At 41.2% G+C, this 25,139-nt stretch overlaps 2 protein-coding genes across 3 annotated transcripts; one reads left to right on the forward strand and one right to left on the reverse strand.

Moving 5' to 3' along the window:
• The first annotated feature begins 120 nt into the window (after positions 1-120).
• rps6kb1a (ribosomal protein S6 kinase b, polypeptide 1a) lies at positions 121-12,642 on the forward strand. Of its 2 annotated transcripts, none has more exons than XM_038708507.1 (15): positions 121-368; positions 1,541-1,584; positions 2,781-2,901; positions 4,468-4,536; positions 5,251-5,398; positions 5,551-5,608; positions 6,452-6,552; positions 7,626-7,716; positions 7,839-7,929; positions 8,071-8,178; positions 8,289-8,351; positions 8,500-8,577; positions 8,659-8,766; positions 9,554-9,666; positions 10,202-12,642. In XM_038708507.1, exons 1-15 carry the CDS (start codon positions 297-299, stop codon positions 10,440-10,442), a joined length of 1,506 nt encoding a protein of 501 aa, XP_038564435.1. In that variant the 5' UTR covers positions 121-296; the 3' UTR covers positions 10,443-12,642. The 2 variants fall into 2 exon arrangements, with proteins under 2 accessions (XP_038564435.1, XP_038564436.1); XM_038708508.1 differs by having other exon boundaries at positions 123-368; positions 2,816-2,901.
• Positions 12,643-13,743: 1,101 nt separating this feature from the next.
• On the reverse strand, positions 13,744-17,770 carry rnft1 (ring finger protein, transmembrane 1). The gene is made up of 9 exons (XM_038709084.1): positions 17,591-17,770; positions 16,463-16,941; positions 16,303-16,379; positions 16,116-16,216; positions 15,591-15,744; positions 15,333-15,491; positions 15,160-15,225; positions 14,975-15,076; positions 13,744-14,817 (listed from the first exon to the last, which is right to left on the reverse strand). Exons 1-9 carry the CDS (start codon positions 17,614-17,616, stop codon positions 14,683-14,685), a joined length of 1,299 nt encoding a protein of 432 aa, XP_038565012.1. The 5' UTR covers positions 17,617-17,770; the 3' UTR covers positions 13,744-14,682.
• Positions 17,771-25,139: the final 7,369 nt, after the last annotated feature.

Genomic DNA, 25,139 nt, shown 5'->3' on the forward strand with positions numbered 1-25,139 from the left:
TCTCGCCCAATTTTATCGCATGAGAATGCACTTTAAATTTGCACTCCTTCTTCTGCTGTTATTGCAAGTTTCCGTTCTGTACTAATATATTTTTATGTCTCCACGCCAACCTGAGCAGAGTAGTGCCGGCGGCCGACACTAGAGGCTTTTTCTGCTGCTAGGTCCTTGTGTTGTTTTGGTTAGCTGATGTTAACCCATGCTTTCTGCTGTAGCCGGCGGTAACGGTGATGGCTCTCCTATGAGGCGGGGGAGCTAGACGGTGTTTTCTGACTGAACACCGACTAAGTGCCGTGGCCATGGCCGGGGTTTTCGACATCGATTTGGATCAACCGGATGAGAATGTCTCTGACGACGAACTTGAGGACGGGGTGAGTTTACGTTAGCGTCGAAGCTAATACCGCCGCTGTTAGCCCGTTGGCTAGCACTTAGCAGCTTCGAGGGCCTACGCTGTTAATATTAGTGGTCGGGGTATCCATTATCGGACATGTCCTCGTCCACCTATTTCCCGCGAATATGGTAGTGCCACACAAGACGCCCGCTACATTGAATTTAAAGGCATTTCCAGTTTATTTTCTGAATTTGTATTGATAGCCGAGAACAATTTCAGTTTCATCACCGTCACGAGACAAGCATCTTTAAGTGTTGCCGGCGGACAGGTTGGTGTTTCCCAGTGTTTTTTGACCCTTTAGATTCTGTGACCAAACACAATCCATGTTTCCCCCCTGAAACTAAACAAGTAACTTAGTGTTGGTGCCAAACCCTAACCAAACTGCTTGCATTTCACAACGTCAAACGCGTGTAAAAAAAAAAAAAAAACATGGTTAGAAACCCCCGAGGGCTTGATTTTCCTTTTGGGTTATAGAATGTGAGTCACAGATTTTGGTGTAACACCTGCTTAAGTTAAGGTGACCACTTGGTCAGGCGCGTATAACCTTAACGTTAAGCTTTAGTCTTCGATGAAAAGACTGTGGCAACAAACACCACCGTTTGCAAACAACTTGAAAACGGCGCCAGGAAACGAAAGGCGCATACAAACGATAAATACCTTGCCTATCCACCTCACCGGGCGTAACTCCATGTCCGATAATGGCGTTACAGATTAAGCGGTTTTACGCTCAGCATCGTCTGCCATCGGGATGTAACGTGTAGTTACCGTGTAACTTGTTACGTGAATGCCACATATGGTTTGACAACGTTACGGGATATAAGTGAACTCAACAATAAAGCAGACCAACAACAGGCTGAAATGCTGCTAACGCTAAGGACCACACTTTGCTAGCTTTAGTAACTTACAGTAGTTATCAGATACTAACGTTACATTGGTCTTTGGTTTAAGGTTAGCTATAAGTTAAAAACACAGACTATTCAACTAAGCTTGGTAATAGGTAACTTAGTTCGCCGTAATTTAAAGCGAATTAACTAGGCTTGAACATTTTGCTGGGTAATAACTCCTTAACACTAAAACAATGTACATCCACAAACAAGCTGAGCTGGGATGGAAATAACTTGAGATTTTCTGTCTTATTCCTCTTTTTTTCAGGGCCAGTTCAGTGAAAACATGGACCAGTGCAGTGGCTATGATTTGTGAGTATAAGAAAAATGGTAATTCACTGGGACCAAAAGGAGTAACGCATTCATATGTTTTTATTTAGATGGAGTTGTAAATAACTTTTAAAAGTGATTTGATTTTGTGGTAGATAGTTATTTTTTTATTATTAAAATCATGTAGCTACAGTATAAGTACTAACCAAATTTAAGTCAGTTTAACTACAGGGCTGGATGATTTGGCCAAAAATGTTATCAAGATAAGATTTTTTATATTGGTTAATATCAATAACTATCACAATAAATGTCAAATCATTATTTCTTTCAAGTTTAAAGGCAGATTTTTGCTGCTGAGTGAAAATTGAAGAAACCAGATGGTTTTCTTTATGGTCAGAACAAACACTGGGATCACTTCATAAATCTGAGGTAGAACATTCAAAACAATTATGATAAAATCTTTTTTCAGCAAATATGCGTGAGTAAAATAAACAATAGTTTTTCCACTCCCTTTTCCTCAACAAAATTAATATCTTAATAGGAAAAATAAATTCTTGTTCGTGTTTCAAATGAAATAAATAAAAACTTTTATTGAACGTTTTTTATGTTATTATTGAGGAAGATTATATTGTGATAATTATCATTATTGTTTTATTGCACAACCTTACTTAACCTTCTTCCAAAAATATAAATTTGGAGAGTACTGTCTGACATTGTGGTCTAAGGTCTCCCAGAGGTTTTCAGTAGACTGTGAAAACCATAACCCATAATGTATATCACTTTCATGAAACCATCCATTCACCCCTCTTTCCCTGCCGGGAAGCAACTGCATTTGTGATTTTTCTCCACACATTTTATACGTGTTTTTCCTTAAATTTGTCACCTGTCCACATGAACCCAGTAATGCTTACAGGGTCTCTTAAAACAGGAATAATCATAATTGGGAATCACTGCACTAATGTGAATCTGTTTGAGGGGCCTTTGTATGAAAACCATTGGGAACCACTTAAGCAATGCACACCCATCTCTCTCAGTCAGCTGTTTGTTGCTAAGAACAAAAGTGGTGTACCAACATCAGTCTCAGTTGAACCCTTAGCCATGTTTATATTTAGGCCCAAACGATTGTAACTGTCGTTGATAATGGTCTTGGAAACTGTTAACACAATGTTAAGTGAATGTGCTGAATGTGATTTATTGTCTTTGTTTTCTTATATTCTTTTTATTTTTTGTTTTGCCAGTAACATGGATGACTGTGAGAAGTTTGAAATTTCAGAGAACAGCGTGAACAAAGGAGCAGAGCAGATCAGGCCTGAATGCTTTGAGCTGCTGAAGGTTTTGGGAAAAGGTGGCTATGGAAAGGTGAGGACTGTGATTCTCTGCCATGGAAATATAAATTCAAGTCCTACAGTCACTACAGGCACGACTAGAAATTTGGATTTAGAGGGTAGGAAATTAAAGCAATGAACAGTTGTGCAGAGCTGTCTAGTTATGTCTTTAGTTCTCAATGGGCACGGTATGTGACCCTTTCATGGTACACAGAGGATTTGATTCAGTGTCAAAAAAATAGACCCCAGGTTGTTGAAATATCCTGAAAGAAATATTTTGAAAAGTGTGGGAAATACACTTTGTCATTAGCTTTTTTAGCTTGGGACCTGCCACCACATTGCCACTATGTGGGGGGGGGGGGGGGGGAGTATATAACAAAGTGGCTGGTAATTATTGTTCATTATTTGTCAAAAACCTTATCAATCCCTAGAGATATATTTCAGTTTTTTTGTTGTGGGAAAAAAATCCTACTACACCCTCAAATGCAATCAACATAACGCCGAACTGTCATCACCAGCACCGTCCTGGATCTAACAGTAAGGCCGAGATTAGTAAATCTGTTTTCATGAACTATTTTGGTGTTAACGTTGCATTATTTTGGTCTTGCCAACCCCATAGAGTGCTGGAAATTTTCTGACGCTGTCTTTTCCAAGCCGGACAATGAATATGCACATCACTTATTTTGGAAACACTTCACTTAGCAAGCAGATGCATGACTTAGTCTTTCTTGAAGTGGTTTTGTGTACGATGACTAAGAAGTCATTTTCTGCATCTTGGGAATTTCTCAGCATTACAAAGTAATGATTTTTTTTAAAACGCTGTCATTTGTTTTGGTATTCTTATGTAGTTACTGTCTATATTTTGGCACAGCTTTGAAGTTTCTTGGCCGTAAAACGGAGAGAAAATAAGTCTTTCAAGAATTATGCAGTATTCAAATAGTCAAAAATATGACTTTGGTTCACACTCAGAGCAGGCGCTGGTTGCAGTTTAGTGAGAATAATAGAAGAATAACAGTCATTTTTATACATGAAGACAGTGACCTCTGTCAATTCATTGCTTAGTTGAATGAACACAATGAACTTCATTACAATGCTAAGAAATGCCTAAATGAATGAACGTTCAGAACATGACCAAGTGGATTTTTTCAATAAGTAGTTGAGACATAAATAATTGGTCTACACAGCCAAAGGAATGGTAATGATTTTCTGCAGGTCTTGAAAAGCCTACAAAGTCAAAATATCTAAAAGCCTTAGAAGGTATCTAGGTATCTTAAATTGTATTTACAAAAGTCACTTGAATATTTTATCTTACCTGTCGTTGGTAGTGATCAACTGTTTTTGCATCCCGCTGCTGTCTGAAGAAGTTAGCTACCTATTAACCAAAAGTAGGAATGTTGCAACAATGAATTGTGGCTTCAGGGGGCTGTTCAATCTGAATTTTTTATTTTTTGTTTGTTTGTCAATGCTTGCATGAAAAACAATGTTTTCATCATACTTTTATACTCTCACTAATATGACTGGGAAACGGCTATTACAATGCATTGTGTGTGGTATTAATGTGCTGCGTGGATTTTACTTAATATTATGTCAATTTTCCCAGGTGTTTCAAGTCCGGAAGGTATCCGGTGCCACCTCTGGGAAGATATTTGCTATGAAAGTTTTGAAGAAGGTGAGTGAATCTGTCTTCCTCACGTTTGGCTGATGGTTTTAATATTATTCGGTGAGAATTATCTCAATGGTATAAGAGAGTAACTCAGTTCTGCTCAATCTGTTCTCCAATCAACTATTAAAGGGGTGTTTTACTGCCCCCTAGTGTAAATCCAGAATGGTGTAGTGTAGTGCGGGAGCAATAGCATGTGTATTATCGAATCCATATGTAAGCGAACCCAAGTAACCTACCTCTATGGGGAATTAGCACCTTAAATACTCTGCTGACTCAAAAGCCCAATGCAGCTTAACAGTGTATCTTGTTTCATATACACTGTGTGTCACTATGGGCCTTTTCTGGTGACATACTGGTGCATTCAGCTATGAAGCCAGAAGCTAAGGGCAGACCACCCAAAATAATGACAGCAGGCTTTTTTTCCCATGAAACCTCACATGTGCTGCTTCTGTTCTGTTTGGCCTCCTCTCTGCAGCTGACGCAGAGCTGGTGCCTGACTTTGCTCGAAAAGCCAGCTCTTGCTCCCTGAAGCTTGAGGTTTTGGTTAATGACTGTGTTTATTGGCTTAATGAGACTTGACTGTAGCCACCATACTGGGGTCCTGATTTGTGCTCTGCAGCTGATGTCGAAGCTTTGACACTAGCTAACGTGGGGTTAAAGTTATTGTCTGAATAGTTTCACACCCCCCCGACTCTGTGTGCTTTTTCTGTCCCCTGTCAGGCCATGATTGTGCGTAATGCAAAGGACACGGCGCACACCAAAGCTGAGAGGAACATCTTGGAGGAGGTGAAGCATCCTTTCATTGTGGATCTCATCTATGCCTTCCAGACCGGGGGAAAGTTGTACCTCATCCTGGAGTATCTGAGCGGTGAGCACAATGATACTTAATTATATTATTTACTTAACTGTTGTAAGTGTTCTTTGACCTTCTATCCACATTTAATGAGCATAGGACATTGGTGAAAATGTGGGTCTCAATCTCTACCGTGAATACATTTGACTGATTTGTGCTCACGGCAGGTGGGGAACTGTTTATGCAACTGGAAAGAGAGGGCATCTTCATGGAAGACACAGCATGGTGAGCTAGTTTGTCTGTCGCCGGTAAAGTCTTAACCACCTGGCCAGAGATAACATTAGTCTTTAGCTTTCCTCTGACTAATTCAGTGTTTCAGGTGATCAATGGGATTTTTCCCCCCTGAGAAATGAATATAAATAAGAGTATCTGTTTCAGGATGTTATGCTTAAAATCTTTTCATCCCCTCATCCACTCACACCTCCTATGTTTGTATGCATATTTTAAAGTCCAACCCCATTATTTACAACATGAAAACATTTCCAAATGGCAACAGTGTGACAAACGCCCAGTGTTGCGTGTTGTCTTTGGAGGTTTTTCTTTGCTGACTCGTGATGTACAGAAGGGTCAGTGATGCTAGATGATGTCTGAAAGTCAGTGTGATCTGTTACCTTTGGCACACTGATGCCAGCAATTAAACAAATGGTTCAAAAGAGACAGGCATCAGCCGCTTGGATTTTGACAGCAGCACTTTTTATTTTAAATGTAGCTTAGCAGATGAGGACACAGATATTCAGTAAGTGCATTAGAGAACAGTCCAACAGGGAATTTTAGGTCTGGAGCATTCAGCTTTGTAAAAAGAGGCAGACATGTGACACTGTTTCTGAGGCAATGTGAGGGTCACTTGGAACGGGGACAAACACTTGCCATACCTGCTGTTCTGTTTCATAAACACAGTCTGTAGATGAAAACGGTGATTACACGAACCAAGCTGCTGAACAAATAAGGGCGGATAGTATTCGTAGAATAACCTATATCACATTAAAGCGAACACCTTAGCTGAAGATCACTAAGGAGCAGTGGGGTATGTAAAACATGTAGGTTGTTCTGGATTTTTTCTGTTGACAGTTTCTACCTGGCCGAGATCTCGATGGCACTGGGTCACCTGCACCAAAAAGGCATCATCTATAGGGACCTGAAGCCTGAGAACATCATGCTGAACAACAACGGTACAGAAAGCTGGAGTGTCCCTCACAGAAAGCACTAGGGCTGCATTGTATTAAATTTACTGATTTAGCTGATGCTTTTATCCAAATGACTTACAATGCTGTATCAGAGGTACAGCCTCTGGAGCAGCTAGGGGCTAAGTGTTGAACCCGGATCTCCCACACCAAAGGCATGTCTTATTCACTGTGCCATTGCCACCCATGCACAATTAATCTGATCACATTACAATCGCGATGTCATCATGTGTGATAACATAACTGTAAAAGGGTGCCATTGAATTAAACAAAAAAGTGTGCTGTGCATGTGACACTTTAGTCTCTGTGTGCACTGCGGTCTGCTCATTGTCCACGCCCACACAGGACTTTGCAGAGCGGCCATTTCACTCACATATGCCCCTAAAAACAGATATTTGCGAAGCAGAAAAATTATTTATGAGCAGGACTACAACCTACCGTACAGATGTATATTTAGCCAGAGCTAGGATTGTGCCAGTATGCGCTCCTTCTAGCTGCCTCGCTCCTTGTTCTGTTTTACTAAAGTTATAGTTATAAATGTTGTTCAGTAATCTTGTTTACATGAAGTGTTGCATGGGTTGTGTTGGTGCTGTTGATGTATCATGTATCCATCCCTGGTTCAAAAAGTCTGACACACCATAAGCCACAATGCACCAATCACAGTAGAGTTTTCTGTGTTTTAAAAATCTGTTCACAATGTGGCAAAAGCTGGTGGCGAAAAAAAACAAAAACAACTGTATTTCTTCTAATGCTTGTTTAACTTTGGTTGTTTATGTTGAGAAATACACACTTCAAAATGTCAGTATTTTGTGTATTTTCCATAATACTCAAGCAAGTAGACTCATGATACCATTTTTTCCAATATATTGCATTATTGTCTGTAATAATCACAATAGGACTTTTTCCCCAAATCGTGCAGCCCTAGAGAGCACATTAGACAAACTTGCACCTAGCGATGTCCTTTCCACATAAAATATTTTGTTCCCCCATTGGATTCTGTCTCTGGATAATCTGATACTCTATTGGAGGGTAATTTCTCTCATGCTCTTGTCTGCTTCTAGGACATGTGAAGTTGACAGACTTCGGCCTATGCAAAGAGTCCATCCATGACGGAACGGTCACCCACACCTTCTGTGGCACTATCGAATATATGTACGTGAAACAGTCATCATGCACATTCTGTAGATTAGTTCAGATTTGAGTTGTGTAGAAGTCTGCGCATTCAGCCACATTTCCTACTTCTTACACAGGTAGTGTATCTGCTCCTTCCTCAGGGCTCCAGAGATCCTAATGAGGAGTGGACACAACCGAGCAGTGGACTGGTGGAGTTTGGGAGCTCTCATGTACGACATGCTGACAGGAGCAGTAAGTGCACACCATTTGATCCCATAGTAGCATTGCTAAAGAAAGTAAAACTGTTTATCACAGCACAAACAGGCAAATTCAGGCTTGAAGCATTTGCTACTCATGCTAACTATTGTTTTTGTCCTCCTTTTTTTTTCATAGCCTCCATTTACTGGTGAAAACCGAAAGAAGACAATTGACAAAATCTTGAAATGCAAACTCAGCCTTCCACCTTACCTCACACAAGAAGCCAGGGACCTCCTGAAAAAGGTGAGCTGCAAACGCCTTCTCCCTCTTGCCTCACGCTTCACTGGTTGTGTTGTCTCTGCTGAAACATTTAGCAGTGGCAGAAAAATGAGTCTCCAAGCTTTCTCTTTCAGCTGCTGAAACGAAATGCCTCATTGCGTTTGGGGGCCGGACCAGGAGATGCCACTGAGGTCCAGGTAAATAAGGCTGTTGAAATTCTAGTCACAAGCGTATGCATGTAGTGTGTTGACATAATGATCTGGGACCTAATAAAATAACTCTTGAGGATGAGGTGCCTCTTGTCATGAAATATAAAAACCCCGTTGCTGCCGCTGTATTTTCCAGGCCCACCCATTCTTCCGGCATATAAATTGGGACGACCTCCTCGCTGGCAAAGTAGAGCCTCCGTTCAAACCTTCCCTGGTGAGTTTGCCTTTTCACGCAGCAACATCCTCTGTGAGCGTGTCCCTGCATGATGATTAACTGACTCGCTTCTTTTGGCAGCAATCGGCTGATGACGCCAGCCAGTTCGACTCCAAGTTCACCAGCCAGACGCCGGTGGACAGCCCCGACGACTCCACGCTCAGCGAAAGCGCCAATCAAGTCTTCCTGGTGGGTAATGAGTGGCGTATACCTCCCAGCAGACTGGATCTTTTTTCCCCTCTATGTTGGAGTACAGAGTTTCCAGAACCGAGGAGTAATCCATGATTAAAAATGTGCATAACTCATCAATCAAAGGCCAAAAATAGATTATTTTGCTCACAATGTATCCACTTAATGAAGTTGAATTCTTGTTTATTTTGTTTTGGACAAGTACTCTCTTGGAGTAAATGTGATTTCACAGCAGAAGATAGTAGTAGTAAGCTTGAGAAGCCTAGTAACGCCTGGGAGAGTAATATGTATGTATTTCATGAAGTAAGAAAGGTGACGAGGCGGAAACGTCAGTTATCAGAAAGGTAATCCACAGCCTGGAGTGGAGTATTTTTTATCTTTGAACATGGTATAAGTGTTATGTAACTCATTATTTGTTTACTGTTTAAGCACTTGCATTTAAAATTAATTTTGAGTAATAATTTTAATGACATTTAACAGCATTTACTCGTGCCCCTGTGTTGTCTGCAAACAAAAAATACAAACGTGGGGCCAGCTCTGGACATAATGTTTTTAATTTCCTTTTCAACAAGTAGGTCTTACGAGAATCGGTTAATGCGTCCCATCTGGTTTAGTCCTGCTGGTTTTCCTGGAAGCTTCACTCACTGTTCCACCACATTGCATGATATGGTTTACTCAGTGTTTCATTGCTCATCATCAGCTGTGGGTTGTTTTTGGAAAGATGGTCTTTCAAGAGGTGGACTCAGATCTTTCTCTGTGTTTTTTTTGTCCCCCACCCCTTCCCCAGGGTTTCACATATGTAGCCCCATCTGTGCTCGAAAACGTCAAAGAGAAGTTCTCGTTCGAGCCAAAGGTCCGCTCACCACGGAAGTTCCCCGGTAGCCCAAGAACACCTGTGAGGTAACAGAGTTGTGTTTATCTTTGGTTCCACTGAATTTCATTGATTTCTTCTTTAATTTTTTTTTCCCCCCACGGCAAGTCTTTCCCATTGATTACTCATTTGCTGACCTTGTAAATGTAGCCGGCTTAACCTAAATAAAGCCATCATTAGAAGGGTAAATAACAGTTCTTCTCCAAAGGCACAACAGGAATTATCTGAGGACTCAAAAATAATTGTTCATTATGAGTAGGGATCAGCTGTGTAAATTTAGAGGAATTTGAAATAAAAGGGGAAAATGTGCTTGTCAGGCAAATGAAGGAAATTGATGACTTGTGGATATCTGCAAACTATTTGAACAATAAAATCATTCCTCCATTAAACCCAGCAGCATTGCCACTGGTCTATTTAGAGTAATTTGACATTAGACTCCATATGCTTTATACAGTAGTTGTGTAACACATGACTATGCCTCTGTTACGTTGTAAATAGAGCTGGTCATCACACACAATATCTCAGGGCAATGATCTTAGTTTCTTACATTTCCTTTCTCCACAGTCCACTAAAGTTTGTAGGAGGGGACTGCTGGCCCCGGGGACCCATGCTGACTGGCAGCCCTTCCCTGCAACCCATGGAGGTATCGACAGTGGAGCAAATGGACACAAGCAGTAGTGGCAACTCTGAAGCCTCTGCGCCACTTCCCATCAGGCACCCCTCAGGCATTAATGCTGGGCCCTACAAAAAGCAGGCCTACCCCATGAACTCCAAGCGGCCCGAACATCTACGAATGAACCTATGACGCCCGGCTCGCACACGAACATTAGGAATCTCCCTCCCTCTCTTCCCTGTTTATTGTTTTCTTTCAGAGAGACTTGTAGGATTATTTTTTAAAATTGAATTGACGCCGTCAATGCCGATCACCAGCTCTTTCAGCAGCACCTTCCCTTTTCTTGGCCTCCCAAATCCTCCTGACTCCGCCTGACTTCCTCAGCCTGATGCAGATAATCAGCGGTTTAAGTACAGTAAATATGTGGTGTGGCGTGAGAGAGGTGCTTTTCAATGAAAACAGACTTGCTTGTCGGCTCTGTAATGCCAGCTGATGAGTGAGCTGAGGTGGTTTTGGTGTACTCAACTGGCATTATCATACGATTTACTGGTGCTCTTTTATCCTCAAGTCTGGACCGGTTGTTCCATCACAGTGGGAGAATATGTAACAAAGGGAATTTATTTCTCCCTCAATAAGGCAGGCATTTTTTTTTTTGTTTATTTAATGATCATCTTGCGATAAGACCTTGCAAGTTACACTGTCAGTAGGTAGAATTATCGGATAACATTTCCACAATGAACACAGTATTCCTTCATGTTTGAGGAAACATTCACATTGCCTTTGTTACTGGAGCATGGGCTACGGAAAAGCAGCTATAAAAAGAGAAGTGAAATTTCAGCTGAAAGCATCACTTCCACCACAATCAATACCAAATGCTGGCACTGCTTTACTAGTCCGACTGGAATGCTTTCTGTAGGAAGCCTGTCCAGAAGCACTGTTCAGTTCCTTTTGTGTTGAATGTAAACAGACTCTAAATGCCTTTTTTGTGTGTGTCACTGTCCTGCGCGTAGCTCCGATGACCCCTGCAGCATTATTTTTAACTCATCTATTCATGCCGCCTCATTGCCACCGTCATAACAAACACGTTGACTCAAAATAAGCTCAGCCAAAAATGACATGACTGCCGTTTATTGATTCAGGCAGCGTTCATGTGTTATGTGCTTGGGTGCTTTGCATATGCTGTATGTGCATTTACAGTAACAGGGCTCTTAGTGGTAGGAATTTAAACCAAGACTTATTTGGGTGGACCATCTGCTAACTCTGTTTGAACTGAGATGTATAACCTCTTTGTGTGATGTGAAGCTGCTATATGAGCCTCTGGAGCCGAGCCATCCGAAACTTCTCACCGTGAAACTGACCACGCCGTCGGACGCGGATTCCCATGATGCCAACAGAAAATTGAATGAATGAAACTGAGCTTAGGTTTGAATGGCTTCCCGTTGTTTTGGGTTTCTTTTTATCCAAATACTTGTGTGTTTAGCAAATTGACCAAAAGTACTGTTTTAATGAACCAAATGATTTTTGCAGGTTAACTGCTGCTGTTGCTGGTTTTTTACTACAGGGTTCATCCGTCAAATATGTTTTGTTCGTAACGTCGTATTTGATCACACTGACCACATTGTTGCTTGCATTTTTAATGATTAACAAGGACCATGTCGGGCTGAGCTGATGGATTTTGGGTTTTGTTTTTTCAGTAACTTAACTTTTACTCACTTACTTTCTTTTTTTGATTTGTTACAATATTAATTTCAAGTGCCATTGTGTTTTCACTCCATTGTTCACACTATGCAAACTATTTATTATGTGGTAATATTTAGATAAGGCAGCAGAATGTGTGATAATTTCTTTTGGCATTCCTGACAGACACTTATTTGTCATAATAATAATAAGCATGTACAATATGATTTTATTTCTGCAGAATGTGTTACAGCAACCTCGGATGCAGTTTTCTTTTCTTTTTTTTTTTCTTTTTTCCAAAATTGAGGACAGTGACCAAATGGTCTATCAGTATTTATTGTGGGGCAGAGTATCCTATTCAAGGTTGATTTTTCAGATGACATTTTGATATCTTAGACTTTACTTGAATTTCAGTTTGTATTTTTTGCAGTGCTAAAAGCAAGGGCAGTTATTGGGGGGGACAGATGCAAAAACCAATGGATTGGCATTGTGCCTTTGTTGACAGAGTACAGTTTCTATGTACAGTATACTGTTTATTGTTAATGTGTGCTGGGATTAATCTGTAAGATTCTGTTCCTGTTACATCTCTCAAGGGCATTGAAAAACATTACTGGTCTTGCTTTGTCACCCCTAGATCTGCCCTTCAGATGGGGAATGTTTATATGTATCATGTACATAATGAAGTCAAAATAAACTAGAATTACCAGCCAAAGGTTGTATGCCTCCACCAACCAGTCAAGGTGCAGTTTACGGCAATCTCTGTCGAGACTCATAATGTATGTAGTGAATACTTGGAAAGTACAGGGAATTTAGGTTTTGCTAAATGGAAGTTATCACTATATTGATGTTACATGCGTATGACCTCAGTGAATATACACTGTTGAACTGATGATTGAAGGATTATCATAGATGTATTGGCCAAACAGGTACACATGTACTTGATTACTATGTAAAGATGGATTCTTAGCAACACAAAATGTGGTGCTTTTGTTTTCTCCTGGCATTTTTAGATGCGAAGCACCCTATATAAGCTGTAGGTGAAACTCGGTCACAGGATTACAATTAGCTAGGCGCGCTTCGGAAATCTGAATGAGGCAGAAATCAAAAAGGCAGAATAGAGAATATGGCAGAAAGCCTGTACTGCGCTAGTTATTATTTACTCATTGTGTCGTCCCTGTCAACTTGAAATCTGAGTCACCCTGTTCATTCTTGGCTATAAACCCGTTTTCAGGTCACAATGACCTTTGACCTTTGGAGTCACAATCTCCTAATCATGAGTTATGGTGGTGAATAACGGCCAAGTGTGTTTCCATGACATTTTCATGTGAGTGAAGCTGACCTTTGAGTTAAAAAATGTCATATCCCATTAAACATCTGTGTGGAGTTGTATAATTACTGAATCAATTCTTGAGTTATGGCCAAAAATGTTTGTCCGTCATTTTGAAGTGACCTTTGAGTCAAAGGTGTCACCAGTTCATTGTCTGACCAACTGTGAAATATGTTCATCAATTCTTGAATTACGGCCAAAAAAATGTCTTTTGACAGCAGTGACCTTGACCTTAGACCACGAATATCTAGTCACTTCATCCTCAAGTCCAAGTGGATGTTTGTGCCAAATTTGAAGATATTTCCTCGAGGGTGTTGACGAGAATGGGCTGTACGGACAAGCCAGAAACATAAGCCACTGTTTACGCCAGTAGGTCATCTGTTGTGACGTTTTCATTTCATCTCTTAAAACAAAGCAGGCTCTACTAAGCCTCTACACTAGAGTCTGACAAGTGATTCTCATTTTGCTACATAAAACGAGTCACAAACATCATTCAAATGTAGATCTTTATTCAGATAGTTTATGGACCTAAATGGATAAAAATAACAGTGAAATGATTTTCATACATAATAAAATAGACATTTCTCCCTGTCTTTGGTTTTTAAAAAAATGAGGCGGTCACCTCTATAGAAAAATAATTTCTGTGTAAATCAATCTCAGAAGCTCAGTTGCAGCCTTCTCAGCAGTTGTGAAAAAAATAGTCACAAAAAAAGTTCGTTCTCAGTGCCTGTAGGCAGACCTTTGCAGGCTGGCAAAGTTCTGGTCATACCAGCACCGTGTGATGTTACGGTGTACAGGGCTTCCTAAAAGTCTTTGCAGTATGTTAGTTGTGAGCCCTCCAGTCTCACTTTTCTCCTGAGCAGAGGTCTTCAGCTGCTTACCTCTCCACATTTATTGTTACAAATCAGAGAAGTTGCTTCTACAAATTTAAAAACACTGGATAAGAACGGGATCATGTGTTGCATGTTTATTCAAATGTATAATGTAAGAAAAATCTGTTTAAAATACTTTTCTATATATTTCTCTGATGCTCCCATATTTACAAGGAAAACAAACTGGACAATTTGCTGCCCCACAAGGAAGGTTGATATTAAGATTAAAAGGTGAATAAAAGCAATACAACACATGAGGAAACAACTTAAAAATAGAAACATCACAAAACACTTGGGGGCATGAATAAAATCAATGTTTGTCTGAAGACACAAGTAGGGATGTACTGGTAAATAAGTCAGAAACATGCCTACTGCAGGCGCAAGTTGTGTGCCCTTACTGACCTCAGCCAGCAGGAGGCACAGCACTAAGCTGATTTATGAAACAGTGTACAACATTACTTGTCAGTGGAGTTTGACAGCCATAGAATAATCACATTAAATACAAACCCAATACCAAATCTTTACACCCAAAAGCTCCCCGCCTGTGCCTTATAAATCAATAAATCTGCAGGTGTGGAGATGTGGCTCCATCCCTCCATTTGTAGACCTTCTCTGTGATCACAGTGCGGCAGAGAGGGCAGCTCTTCTCTCGGTTAAACCACAGGGCGATGCATTCATCACAGAATATGTGCTGCACAGCAGAAAAGCAACAGCATGTCAGCACATCCCATACATGATTAGATCTACACAACTGATATGATTCCAGTTCTCCCTCTGAACTAATCTTGCTCTATATATAATAACTTGAATTAAAAATACAACCAACTACCTCTCAATAGTACGTTTACCTGACAGAGTAGAGCCCGAGGCTCCCTGTACTCTCCCTGACAGATGGGGCACACGTCTCCAGCCTCGCTGCACTGACTCCTACTGGCTGCTGTGCCTGTATGCTGAGAAAAAACAAACACCTCAACACATCTGGTAATTGATTCGGAACATTTACTATTTAACAACAAAGCTGTTTACCACTGACCTCGCCCTTTAGAAATATTCTCACAGTTTTCAGTAAAGGTGTCCACTGTGCATACAATCCTAAAAGCTGAAAGAGAGAACAACAAAGTCATAAAATAAAAAGACTTCCACCTGTTTTTTTTCCCCCACTCAATATTAATACAACAAAATGCGGGTTAGTTTGGCTGATCGCACCTTCAGTATGAGGTAGAGCAAAGCCAGCAGGACCCCTAACGTGAGGCCAGGGGTGCCGTCAGCCTCCTGGTATGTGACCAGGTAGCGGAACCACAGTGGAACAGGAGCCATGGTCTGGTGGACCTGACTCAGCTCCTCAGTCAGCATCAGCCACCGCCCCTGAAGGGATAAACACACAAAATAAGAACTACTGAACCGGCACTGCCATGCTTTTTTTTTTAAAACCAACAATCCAAAGAAGAAATCCACCGCTCACACCTGGGTTCTGTAGGTCACCAGCGAAGATGGCATCAGCAGAATAAGGCACTTAATCCCCATGGAGAGGAACTTTATTATGAAATTGGTGACGCCGACAGCCCATAGAACCTCCCAGAAACCAAATGACTCAATGGTTGGGCTGATGAAGATTAGGCTGGAAGGAGATACTGACATTCAGGTTAAATGGCATGTACATCTCAGCACTGTCCAGTGGATTCCAGGTACAGCTGTGTACTTGACTGCAGTACAGGTGGAGACTATAAACATACGCTGGCCAATATGACAAATATAGATTTCACAGTGGTGTTTGTACCAGTACATTATGCTTTCTGATGTTTAAGTCATGAGTTCTGCTGGATGAAAGAGCGGGATTCAAGTCCCCCAGAGAATAAAGAAATGACCACAGTGTATTCTAGTTGCTTACCTGGGCCACAGACAAACTGGGATTAGATTCCAAGAACAGTCTACAGTCACCCCGTCTTATTGTTTTGGGTATCTAATGTGAGATTATACATTTATTCTTACCAATTGTAAAGGGTATCGGTGAGGAAGGTGTAGTAAAGCAGGAGAACAGAAGAGATCAGGAACACTAGCAGCCATACACACTGCAGCTTTGACTGACGATCCTGAGGGTGCACACAGGTGGTTTAGAAATCTCACAGCAAAGAAACGCACATGGAATCAAACAATGTGTATTTCTGTGTCGACTTGCCTGAAGAAAGACTTGAGTTTGGATGTTTTTATTCACATACAGAAACGTCGTGAAGAGGCCAACCCCAACTGCTAGACCTGGCGAACGAAGAGGAATGACTGTGATGAGTTGTCTTGTGGTCACAGTTGTAATAAATGGTGTTTGCTTAACCCTTACTCACCGAGTGCATGTTGGATGACCAGCTTAGCACACAGTATGATGAGGAAAGGAAGGCTCTTTTGGAGCCAACGGAAAAGACAGCGAAGCTCTGACAAGGAGGTGCTGGGCTCTCCAGAGTCCGTATCAGAGTCAGGTGGGTCAAGCTCAGGCTCCGAATTCAAGTGGTGCTGTACCCGATTATGTCCGTGCGACTGAGAATGGGAGTGGCTGTGGGAGTTGACTCTGCACCTCCTGGATGATGCGCCTCCACTGGACTCCCCATTCCCGCCGTTCATAGGTACTCGCACCTCATTGCTGTCAGGGTTGGCGGTGGTGGCAGCAGCAGCAGCAGCAGCACCACCTGGGGCTGGTGTCCTGGTGAGAAGCTCTGGTTGCAGAGTTAGGGATAAACCATTTCCTGCATGAGCACCCTGCTCACTCGAATTAGGCTGCATTACAGTAGGAGACTCCCTCAGTTTCAGTGCTCTTCTGGAATCACTCCTTTGACATGCAAGACAAATGTTTGCAGCCTCAGTCACAATGTGCTCAGCATCAACTGTATTACGCCTGTTTTAACAAGTTTATATGTAGTCAACTGATGGAGATTGCAGTGTGTCAGAAACTGCATAGAACTGTTTTATTGAAGACTTTGCATTTATATTTGAATAGAGTGCATCAAACAATTTGATTGACAATCAAGTAACATTGTGATCATATGGATGTGTCATTTGGTTATTTAACATTGAATTGATGAACGTATTCATTTGCTGAACACTTAAAAGGCTCCCACATTGACATATCAAGATGACAGTATTTTGTGGTACAGGTTCACTCCCTAACTATCGACTAATTATTAATTAATTAATGATCAGGTTAGCTTAAGTTGTGTAGGCTAACTTAAACTGACTAGCAGTCAGTTCAGCCGGTGTTACCTCGATCCATCCTGTTCTTCAAAGCTAATTTACTTTAGTTGAAATGTACGTACGTTACTTCAGGCACTTATAATGTAACGTTATCCATGCTTTAAACCCAGAGTGGTGACAGACAGGTAACAGGGAAGCTGCCCGTTTGGGCTGCCGCGTTAGCATTTAGCAGCTAACAGATGTGATCTATCAGGCCGGGTTTGCTGGTCGTAAACGCGTCCGCTCACCTGTCATTCTGCACCCGGAGTTTCATGATAAGCTTTTGGTCCCCATCTAATACAACGTCCAAGTCACCAAACGAAACGAAAGCAAAAGTAAACCAAAAACAAAACTAAGCCTTTATCTTTCAGGCTAAGCCATAAGCTGGTGATTCAGACATCTTGACGTTGTTTACGACAGCAGACGTCGCGAACTTCTTCGGTTGGATGTTTACGGCGTATTTGGATGAAAAAATTATGCAATGCCTCCACCTACTGGAATATTTTCTAATTACATGCAACAAATGATTAATGAAAATTAACACAATTTAAACACACCCCAGCATAGTTAGCTCTGATGTATATAGTGACCTATTCTGTTTTTTTATTTTTTTAATTTATTTTTTTAACACAAACACACATATGCTTTGATTACTTTACGCTTTAATTACTTGTTTAATGAGATGTATGGGGTTGATTGTTCTTATGTAGTATATATGATGCTTTGGCAATATTGTTGTTACACATTCATGCCAATAAAGCTAATTTGAATTGAACTGAATTATAGCTTAGCATTTGATCAGTAGCCTATACACCGCCATTATCCGGTTAATAATATCACTACAGTTGCAGGTAATTACTACAGCGGGAAACTGAGTTACCATGTGTGAGTATCCAGATAAACACAAACGTGTGACATGTTCATCAGATATCTCTGTTATGGCTTTACCTCTACAAACAGCTTCCCGTCTGGTAGGCTGGGAAGCTGAGGAGTTAGTCACTGAACCAGAGGATGCGGGTTCACGTCCCTTCTGACTTGTACTTGAGCAAGACACTGAATTCCTACTAGATCTCAGTGCTGTTGCTATAACTATGGCCTTGGCAGCCCTTCATTTTCTAGGCTACTTGCTGTCTTTCTTGTTGTTTCTCTTCCATACATAGGATCTAAGTACCTCAACTCCAGAGGTCATCACCTGCCCACCTGACAGCACAGCCCTCTGGGTACTGGCAACCTGTCTGGAGCCATCTGCGTTTAGGCTTTTATCATATTCACAAGAGGAAAATTGCGCAAGAAGCTTTCAAACTTTAGGTTTAGGGTCATGTTCTTCATCCAAGTTATCACATTTAGCTCTGATAATAGGTGCTATCTTAGGACATGGTTTATTTCTAGAAAAACAATCTGAAAAAGGTTAGAATAAATTAAAAGTTAGAGCTGTAACAATGATATTTATTCACTGCTGTTTTTGTCCATACTGTATTCATTTAGGAGAATAAGAATTCACAGCTGCACTGTGAGTGGAAAGGGTCATCTAGCTGAGATTCACCGAATAATTTTGTTTCCCAAGGACAGTGACAGACCCTCTTTGCCATTAAGCAGGCAACATTTGAGAACGCAATGACCTACATCACAAAACATTCTAATCCACATGATTGTTATGTTATTAATGTCTGCTTTTGTGATATAATTTTTATTTCGAGGATAAAACAGTAATTACATCTGGGAGCGGGCGAGTCCACAGCCCTTTGCTGCATGTCATCCCCTCTGTCTCTATCTCTCTCTATCTCTCTCTCTCTCACACACACAGTTCCTATCTCTCTTCATCTGTTCCTATCAAATAAAGGCAAAAGCCCAAAAAATAATCTTTAAAAAAACATTAATTACATCACATTACAGTTTACGTTTCATTAAAATTTGATATTGGTGATATTCCCATTCTGACTGACACACAGGTTGTAATTTGTAGTTTTTTATTGCCAATCCAAGGAGTTAGGGCCTTATTAAAATCAGCCTTCCAGTACACAAAACAGGCACAAGGAGCACGGCTCATGAGACCGTGACGGACCATGAATGATGACCCTCATCCCTGACGTGTGATGGTTTAGTTTCTGTCTGTGTATATTGGTTATTTATTGGTGAACTCTGTTAACTTTGTGACTTGTTAGCAGCTGGTGCAGCCATAATGTGCGCACGTTGACATGTCACAGTAGGAAAAGCACAGGTGTAAATAATAACATTTCTGGTCGACTGAATTTCATCAAAGATAACTTTCAGTTTTAGGGTCCAAGTATTGTGTGCTGTCAAACTGTCATGGTTTAGTGAGACATTTGAATTGAACTGAGATGTAATTGGTAAATATTGGCCTGATGTCATAAAAGCCTATTGTGATATTACTGCTACCACTACCGCTTGTTTTTTTGTTATACATTTGCAGTCTCCAAGCCCAAGTCAACAGACCTAATAAAAGATAGAATACATTATATAACTGTCCAACTGGCTGAAAACACTGTAATATGTATAAACCAACCTTTATGTGTAAGTTCGGTGCAGTGCCACTTTAATACTCATGGTTTTGGAATGAGACGGTCAGCAATCGCACAAGCATGTAATGTTCAGACATACTTTTGACCATGTAGTGTAGCTACATGATTATTGGCATGGAAAACCTTTACAGCACACACACTGAAGCGTTCCAGCAAACAGTGGTAAGCATTAATATTTAAGATGCATGCAGTAGATTAAGACTGATGTGTAGGAGCCAATTTTTCTTTTTGTTCTCCCTGAATTGCTTGAGTAAAGTTTAAGAGTTTTTTTTTTTTTTGGATTAGTTGGTCTGATTGCATTTGTGAGATGAACTGGAGAAGGGGGAATATGAAAAGATGAGGCTATTTGATTCTCTTCCTGCAGTCAGGCAGAGCGAGCTGACAAACTTACAATGGGAACATGTTAGTCTTCCTCTATTGCCTGGTGCTTCTGGGCCCCTGGCCAGCCATCTGTTTCTTTCATCTAACAGCCATGCCTGCCATCGTGCTCACCTGCAGCTTAAGCAAACTGATAGGATCTCCCACAGTTTAATAAATTGAGAGAATCAAAGCAGAAGAGGGGGAAACTGCTGTTGAAAGTCCCATAAGGTCCTCTGCGACAGTGTGTACCACGAATCATGGCTGAGTCCTTGCCACAAGGGTTCAAATCCAGCTTGGGCCTTTATGTCATCCATTCTCTCTCCTATGAAATGAAATTTCAACTTATACTGTCTTGTAATACCAACAATGAGACATTACCTATAAATCATGCAAAACGACCAGTACCCTTTCTCACAGAACAGCTTCTTGAAGATTTTTTAACTGGAGTCCCTTGACCTGTTTCTGTTAACGAGCTTTTGTCTTGTCCTACGTCTGCCTTGGCATTGCCCAGATGCTGTATGAGCATGAAGTCAGCCATTGTGGTGAAAGGAGGTTAATGTACTGCGGCTGTGAGAGCTGTTCCCCAGCTCTATCCCGCGCCCTGTAATTGTGTTACTGCACTGTAGTATTGTCAGTGGAGTTGTACTGCCCCAGTCAAGACATCTGAGCCAAGTCTGCGGAGGGAGGTTAACTTGACATATAAATTGCTATCTGCCAAGATGAATGGAGCTCGCCAGAGAGCAGATGAGGAGAGCAGTGACCTGACATTGCTTCTGACAGACTCCGTATATCCCCCGTCATCTTTCGCTCTAACTTTCTCTGTACGCGGTGCCAGCTGCTGCTTACTCTGATGTCTTACTGGGGCTGCCAAACATTAAATTGTAGTTTAGTGCTGTCCTGTCTTGTATAAATGGATATGTCTGTGTGCAGTGCAGACGCATGAGAGTAATTAACTGTTTCCAACTGCCTGTTCAATTTTGTTCCTATTGACTCTATGAAATGGTATGGAGCGTATGGTAAATTGTTTTCTTGAGTCATTTCAACAGTAGGAAGGAGATCCATAATGCTTCTCAAGATGATATTACTGTGAACCTGTTGATGTTATCTATTATATCATAACATTTCTAATAACACAAGCGCGTCTAGTTTTTGCACTAGCTGGGTTTGTCGCTGCAGCTTGTTGAATGACTGTTGCTCTTATGCCTCAGTGACTCAATAATATGTTGACAGTTGAGATGAAGGATTTGAGGACTCGCTGTCTCTTGTTTGTGTTTTATGCTGCAGTGTGTGCATATACATACTCTTACATGTCATCCAGCAGGCTTTTATGGTAAGAGGGGATTTTTCTGGCCTTTTAGATCACACTCATAGCAAGTGGAGACCCTCCAGTTTGCTGAGTCAGAATCCATAGAGGGACTTTTGTTATTAAAATCTAGAACAGGCAAGATAGCTTATAGAGAATTACTTGACATTAAAACATTACAGATTAGACAATAAACAGGTTTAATATAAAACTGTTATGATTAGATACGACACATTTGACAGACATAGATAAGATATAATTCCACACATGATAAAGCATGATCTGTCCATAAACATTTGCTTTGTAAAGAGACATATATCACCCCTCCACAGGATTGTCCACGTTATGTCGATGGGGAATAAATGTGGGAGGCAAAATTCTCTCCTCTGCAGCCTTGATTTATGCCTGTATGTCTCCAGAGGAGTCTGCAGTCTGTCTGGTATGTGTGTGTGTGTGTGTGTGTGTGTGCTGAGTGTGCTGTGTCCTGGTCTAGAAACCAAATGTGTCACGCCAGGGTTGGGTAGATTTCTTAAGCAATAGAGTTTCTAAAGCTGGTAACATGTTCTTGGTCTCTGAGACAGTGAAGAAATCTCGCCCCGTCACGGTGCCACCTTTCAGGCAGACATACATCTTGAGGATGTTAATTCTTTAGTAAGTATGTCAAAGTGATGTAGGTTTATAGAACAGGGTCTTAGATTCTATTCCTTTATGGCATTCTGCATCTTCTACATTGCTGCCTAGCTGACTGCATCTGGATCGTACTGAGTATAGGCCCAGGTATATTTGCATGCAAACTTGACAATTTCACAATTATGTTTTAATAAGGCTTCTTTTTACAAACATGCAAAGCACTTAAAATAAAAAGGGTGTACTTTCATAAACGAGCCATCGGGGTGAGATTTTGTTTTGATTGATTATTGATCATGTTTGCTCATTTTCAATGCAAATTTACTTTTGTCCGAGGCTGCAAGAGAAGCTGGACTGTAAAGAGATGGAATAATTTTATCTTGCTGCCCTGGTCCATAGAGGATTTTCTACTAACATCCAGTCTACTAACATCCAGTCATTTTTTTGTTCAAATGCAAACAGCTTCACACAAATGTGTTTTGTGGTTGCACAAAACAGGTTATTTTATAAGAAGAGAGAAGCGTCCTTTAAAGGATGTGTTCACATTTTTTCATGTCTGCTTAAGGCTGATAGTAGTTACAGCAGGAGAAACAATTACAGCAAAATCAAAAGCTCTTTCATTTTCCATGTCAGTTTTGTTTTAAGACAAACTTGAAAAAATATGAACCTATTCTTTAATTGAGGTTATTCAAACACATCTCACCATAACTAAATAAATGTGTAGAATTGTGTACTGATTCTGTCAAGATGACCCCAAGATCACAGAGTACGTATTCTGCACTTTCTGGTATGCCCACAGTATTACTCACACAAATGCATTTTTATAGCATTCCATACAGACATTAGGCAGTGTCACTGTGTGCAGGGTAATCAAATAGGCCTTCCACTTATAATGTATGCATCATAAAGACAGAGCTGCAAAGCTGCAAAGACACTGAAGGACAGATTTTTTTTCTTTGATATCTTGCACTTGTTCCTTGTTGGTCACTTTTTCTCTTAATATCCAGCAGATGGTGCTGTATGATAAGTGATGAAAAGAAGCTTAACCTGAGCACAGATTCCTTCAGTAGCACACAGTAATACTGTACACCTGTGTAAATGATACATATATCTTTAGTACCACACCTGAACAGTAGATTAATTTAGACTCTGTGATGTATGGTATATGTAGAGTGCAAACACAGGTGTTTCTGCTTGTGCTCGCTGCTGTTCTGCTTGTGATTGTGACTGTCCTGAAACAGTGTCACAAATCCACAGAAGCTACTGGTTGACTGACCAAAGTGCGTAAACCCATTGTAGCTCCTGATAGATGTGAAGAGCAGATTAAGGTAGTGCTGTGCTCTTTGCACGTCATCCTCACAGCACACCGGTGGCCACCAAGGTGAAAAGAATCGTTCCTCTGTGACCTCTGTGTGCCGCTGCTTATTGAGAACATGCCCTGCATCCCCTGTCCCCCTCTCCCTCTTCTGGCCTGGTAACCATTCTTGTTACAATGCCACTGGCATTACTGCACAGTTGTCGTCCTTTTCCCTTTCATCTTAATAGATGGTCTTTTCCCCAGCTGCCGTAGAAGAAAAAAAAAACTGCCTTATCGGCCAGGACACGGCCTCTCAATTGTCAATCTGATCGATGTGTGCAGCCTGGATTCAGGCCTAAGCACTCACCATGGATACACATCGCTGCTCACATCTTGTTGCTGTTGTGGTGTAATTGTTTTGTTATTGCAGCACAGACTGGGTATAACACAGTGTCCATTTAAATGTTCACATAGCGCCAGTCGGCTTAATGTTCATGAACTGGTACATTTATTCAGTGTCATTGTGACCAGGCAGCGACCCAGGGGAGGATTCACCTACAAACAATTTACCTTTACTTTGTGAAACGCAGTTTATTAGCCTTTAGTGCACATGATAATGGTAAGCCAGAATACATTTTTGTTCTGTACTGGTGGCTGATTGTGATTATCTCAAACTGGAGGTTGTGTTTTATCAACCTTTTGTATTAACTGAAAGCTGTGTGAGGAAGGCGCTAAAATAAACCAAAAAAAGGAGTTAAAAAGCTGTTGCAGTCCTTTAAGAGGCACCATGATGTTTTGTATTGATGGCATGTAATATCTCAGCAGAGGTCCTCCTCTTCCACCGCCCTCTCCTCCTCACTCCCCTACTAGCTAGAGGCCAAAAGCCTGGGCCGCCATGCCAGTCCTAATAAATCCTCAGCTGAGAGTGGCGGCGGCAGCAGCAGCAGGCCTGCATTCTTCAGGAGCCAACACTTCCCCTAATCTGCCCCGGAGATGGAGCAACAGTTGGCCTGGCTGGTGGGGAAGGGAGCGGGGAGGAGGGGAGGAGGGGAGGAGGGGAGGGGGCTCCCTGGTGACAGGAGCATGATGTGTTTGTAAAAACACAGGGAATGTTGGAATTGGATACGCTCACACTCTCACTCTCCCTTAAGCGGGCTTGTGTTGAGTTGCCGAGGCTGATTTTGGCAGATGTGTTCATTTTATCCAGCGTCCTGTGCTTAACAGAGACAAACAGAAAGCATTACCTTACCTACCACACTTCTGTTTTTTTTCCACAGTGTTCAACACTTTGATCCCCACTGGTGTGTGTGTTTGTGTTGGAGACACCAAAAGCACGAACAGAGAGGAAGAAACTCAGAGAGGCACCGGACTAGGAAATGCCTTGCAGATGTGTGCAGAAATGTAGTCACTTGTGGCAGCCAAAAGATTTTTGTTGGTGCTGAGAACATAATTCTATGTCGTAAAACCTGGTGAAGGGTTTAATTTACATAACATGGAATAGCTAAAATGTATTTGCATATCATTGTTAAGTGCCTCCTATTAGCTGACTGTGAAGGTGATTAACAGACTGATTATGTGACAGACCCCGGTCAATAGGGCCAGTTTTGTCTAGTTATATAGCTGACACAGACTGTGCGGTCTTTAAACAGATCAGGCCCCCATGAGTGAAT

The sequence above is a fragment of the Micropterus salmoides genome, unplaced genomic scaffold (genome assembly GCF_014851395.1).
Source record: "Micropterus salmoides isolate LMB-PRFRI ecotype aquatic unplaced genomic scaffold, ASM1485139v1 Ms_hic_scaffold_9, whole genome shotgun sequence".
Taxonomy (NCBI): Eukaryota; Metazoa; Chordata; class Actinopteri; order Centrarchiformes; family Centrarchidae; genus Micropterus; species Micropterus salmoides.

Coding starts and splice junctions, on each gene's coding strand:
- rps6kb1a (XM_038708507.1), top strand. CDS start 297: ATGGCCGGGGTTTTCGACATCGATTTGGATCAACCGGATGAGAATGTC. Junction 4,537..5,250: donor CTATGAAAGTTTTGAAGAAG/GTGAGTGAATCT, acceptor GTCCCCTGTCAG/GCCATGATTGTGCGTAATGC. Junction 6,553..7,625: donor CATCATGCTGAACAACAACG/GTACAGAAAGCT, acceptor GTCTGCTTCTAG/GACATGTGAAGTTGACAGAC.
- rnft1 (XM_038709084.1), bottom strand. CDS start 17,616: ATGAAACTCCGGGTGCAGAATGACAG. Junction 16,217..16,302: donor AAACTCAAGTCTTTCTTCAG/GCAAGTCGACAC, acceptor GTGCACCCTCAG/GATCGTCAGTCAAAGCTGCA. Junction 15,226..15,332: donor TGCTCTACCTCATACTGAAG/GTGCGATCAGCC, acceptor TCTCTCTTTCAG/CTTTTAGGATTGTATGCACA.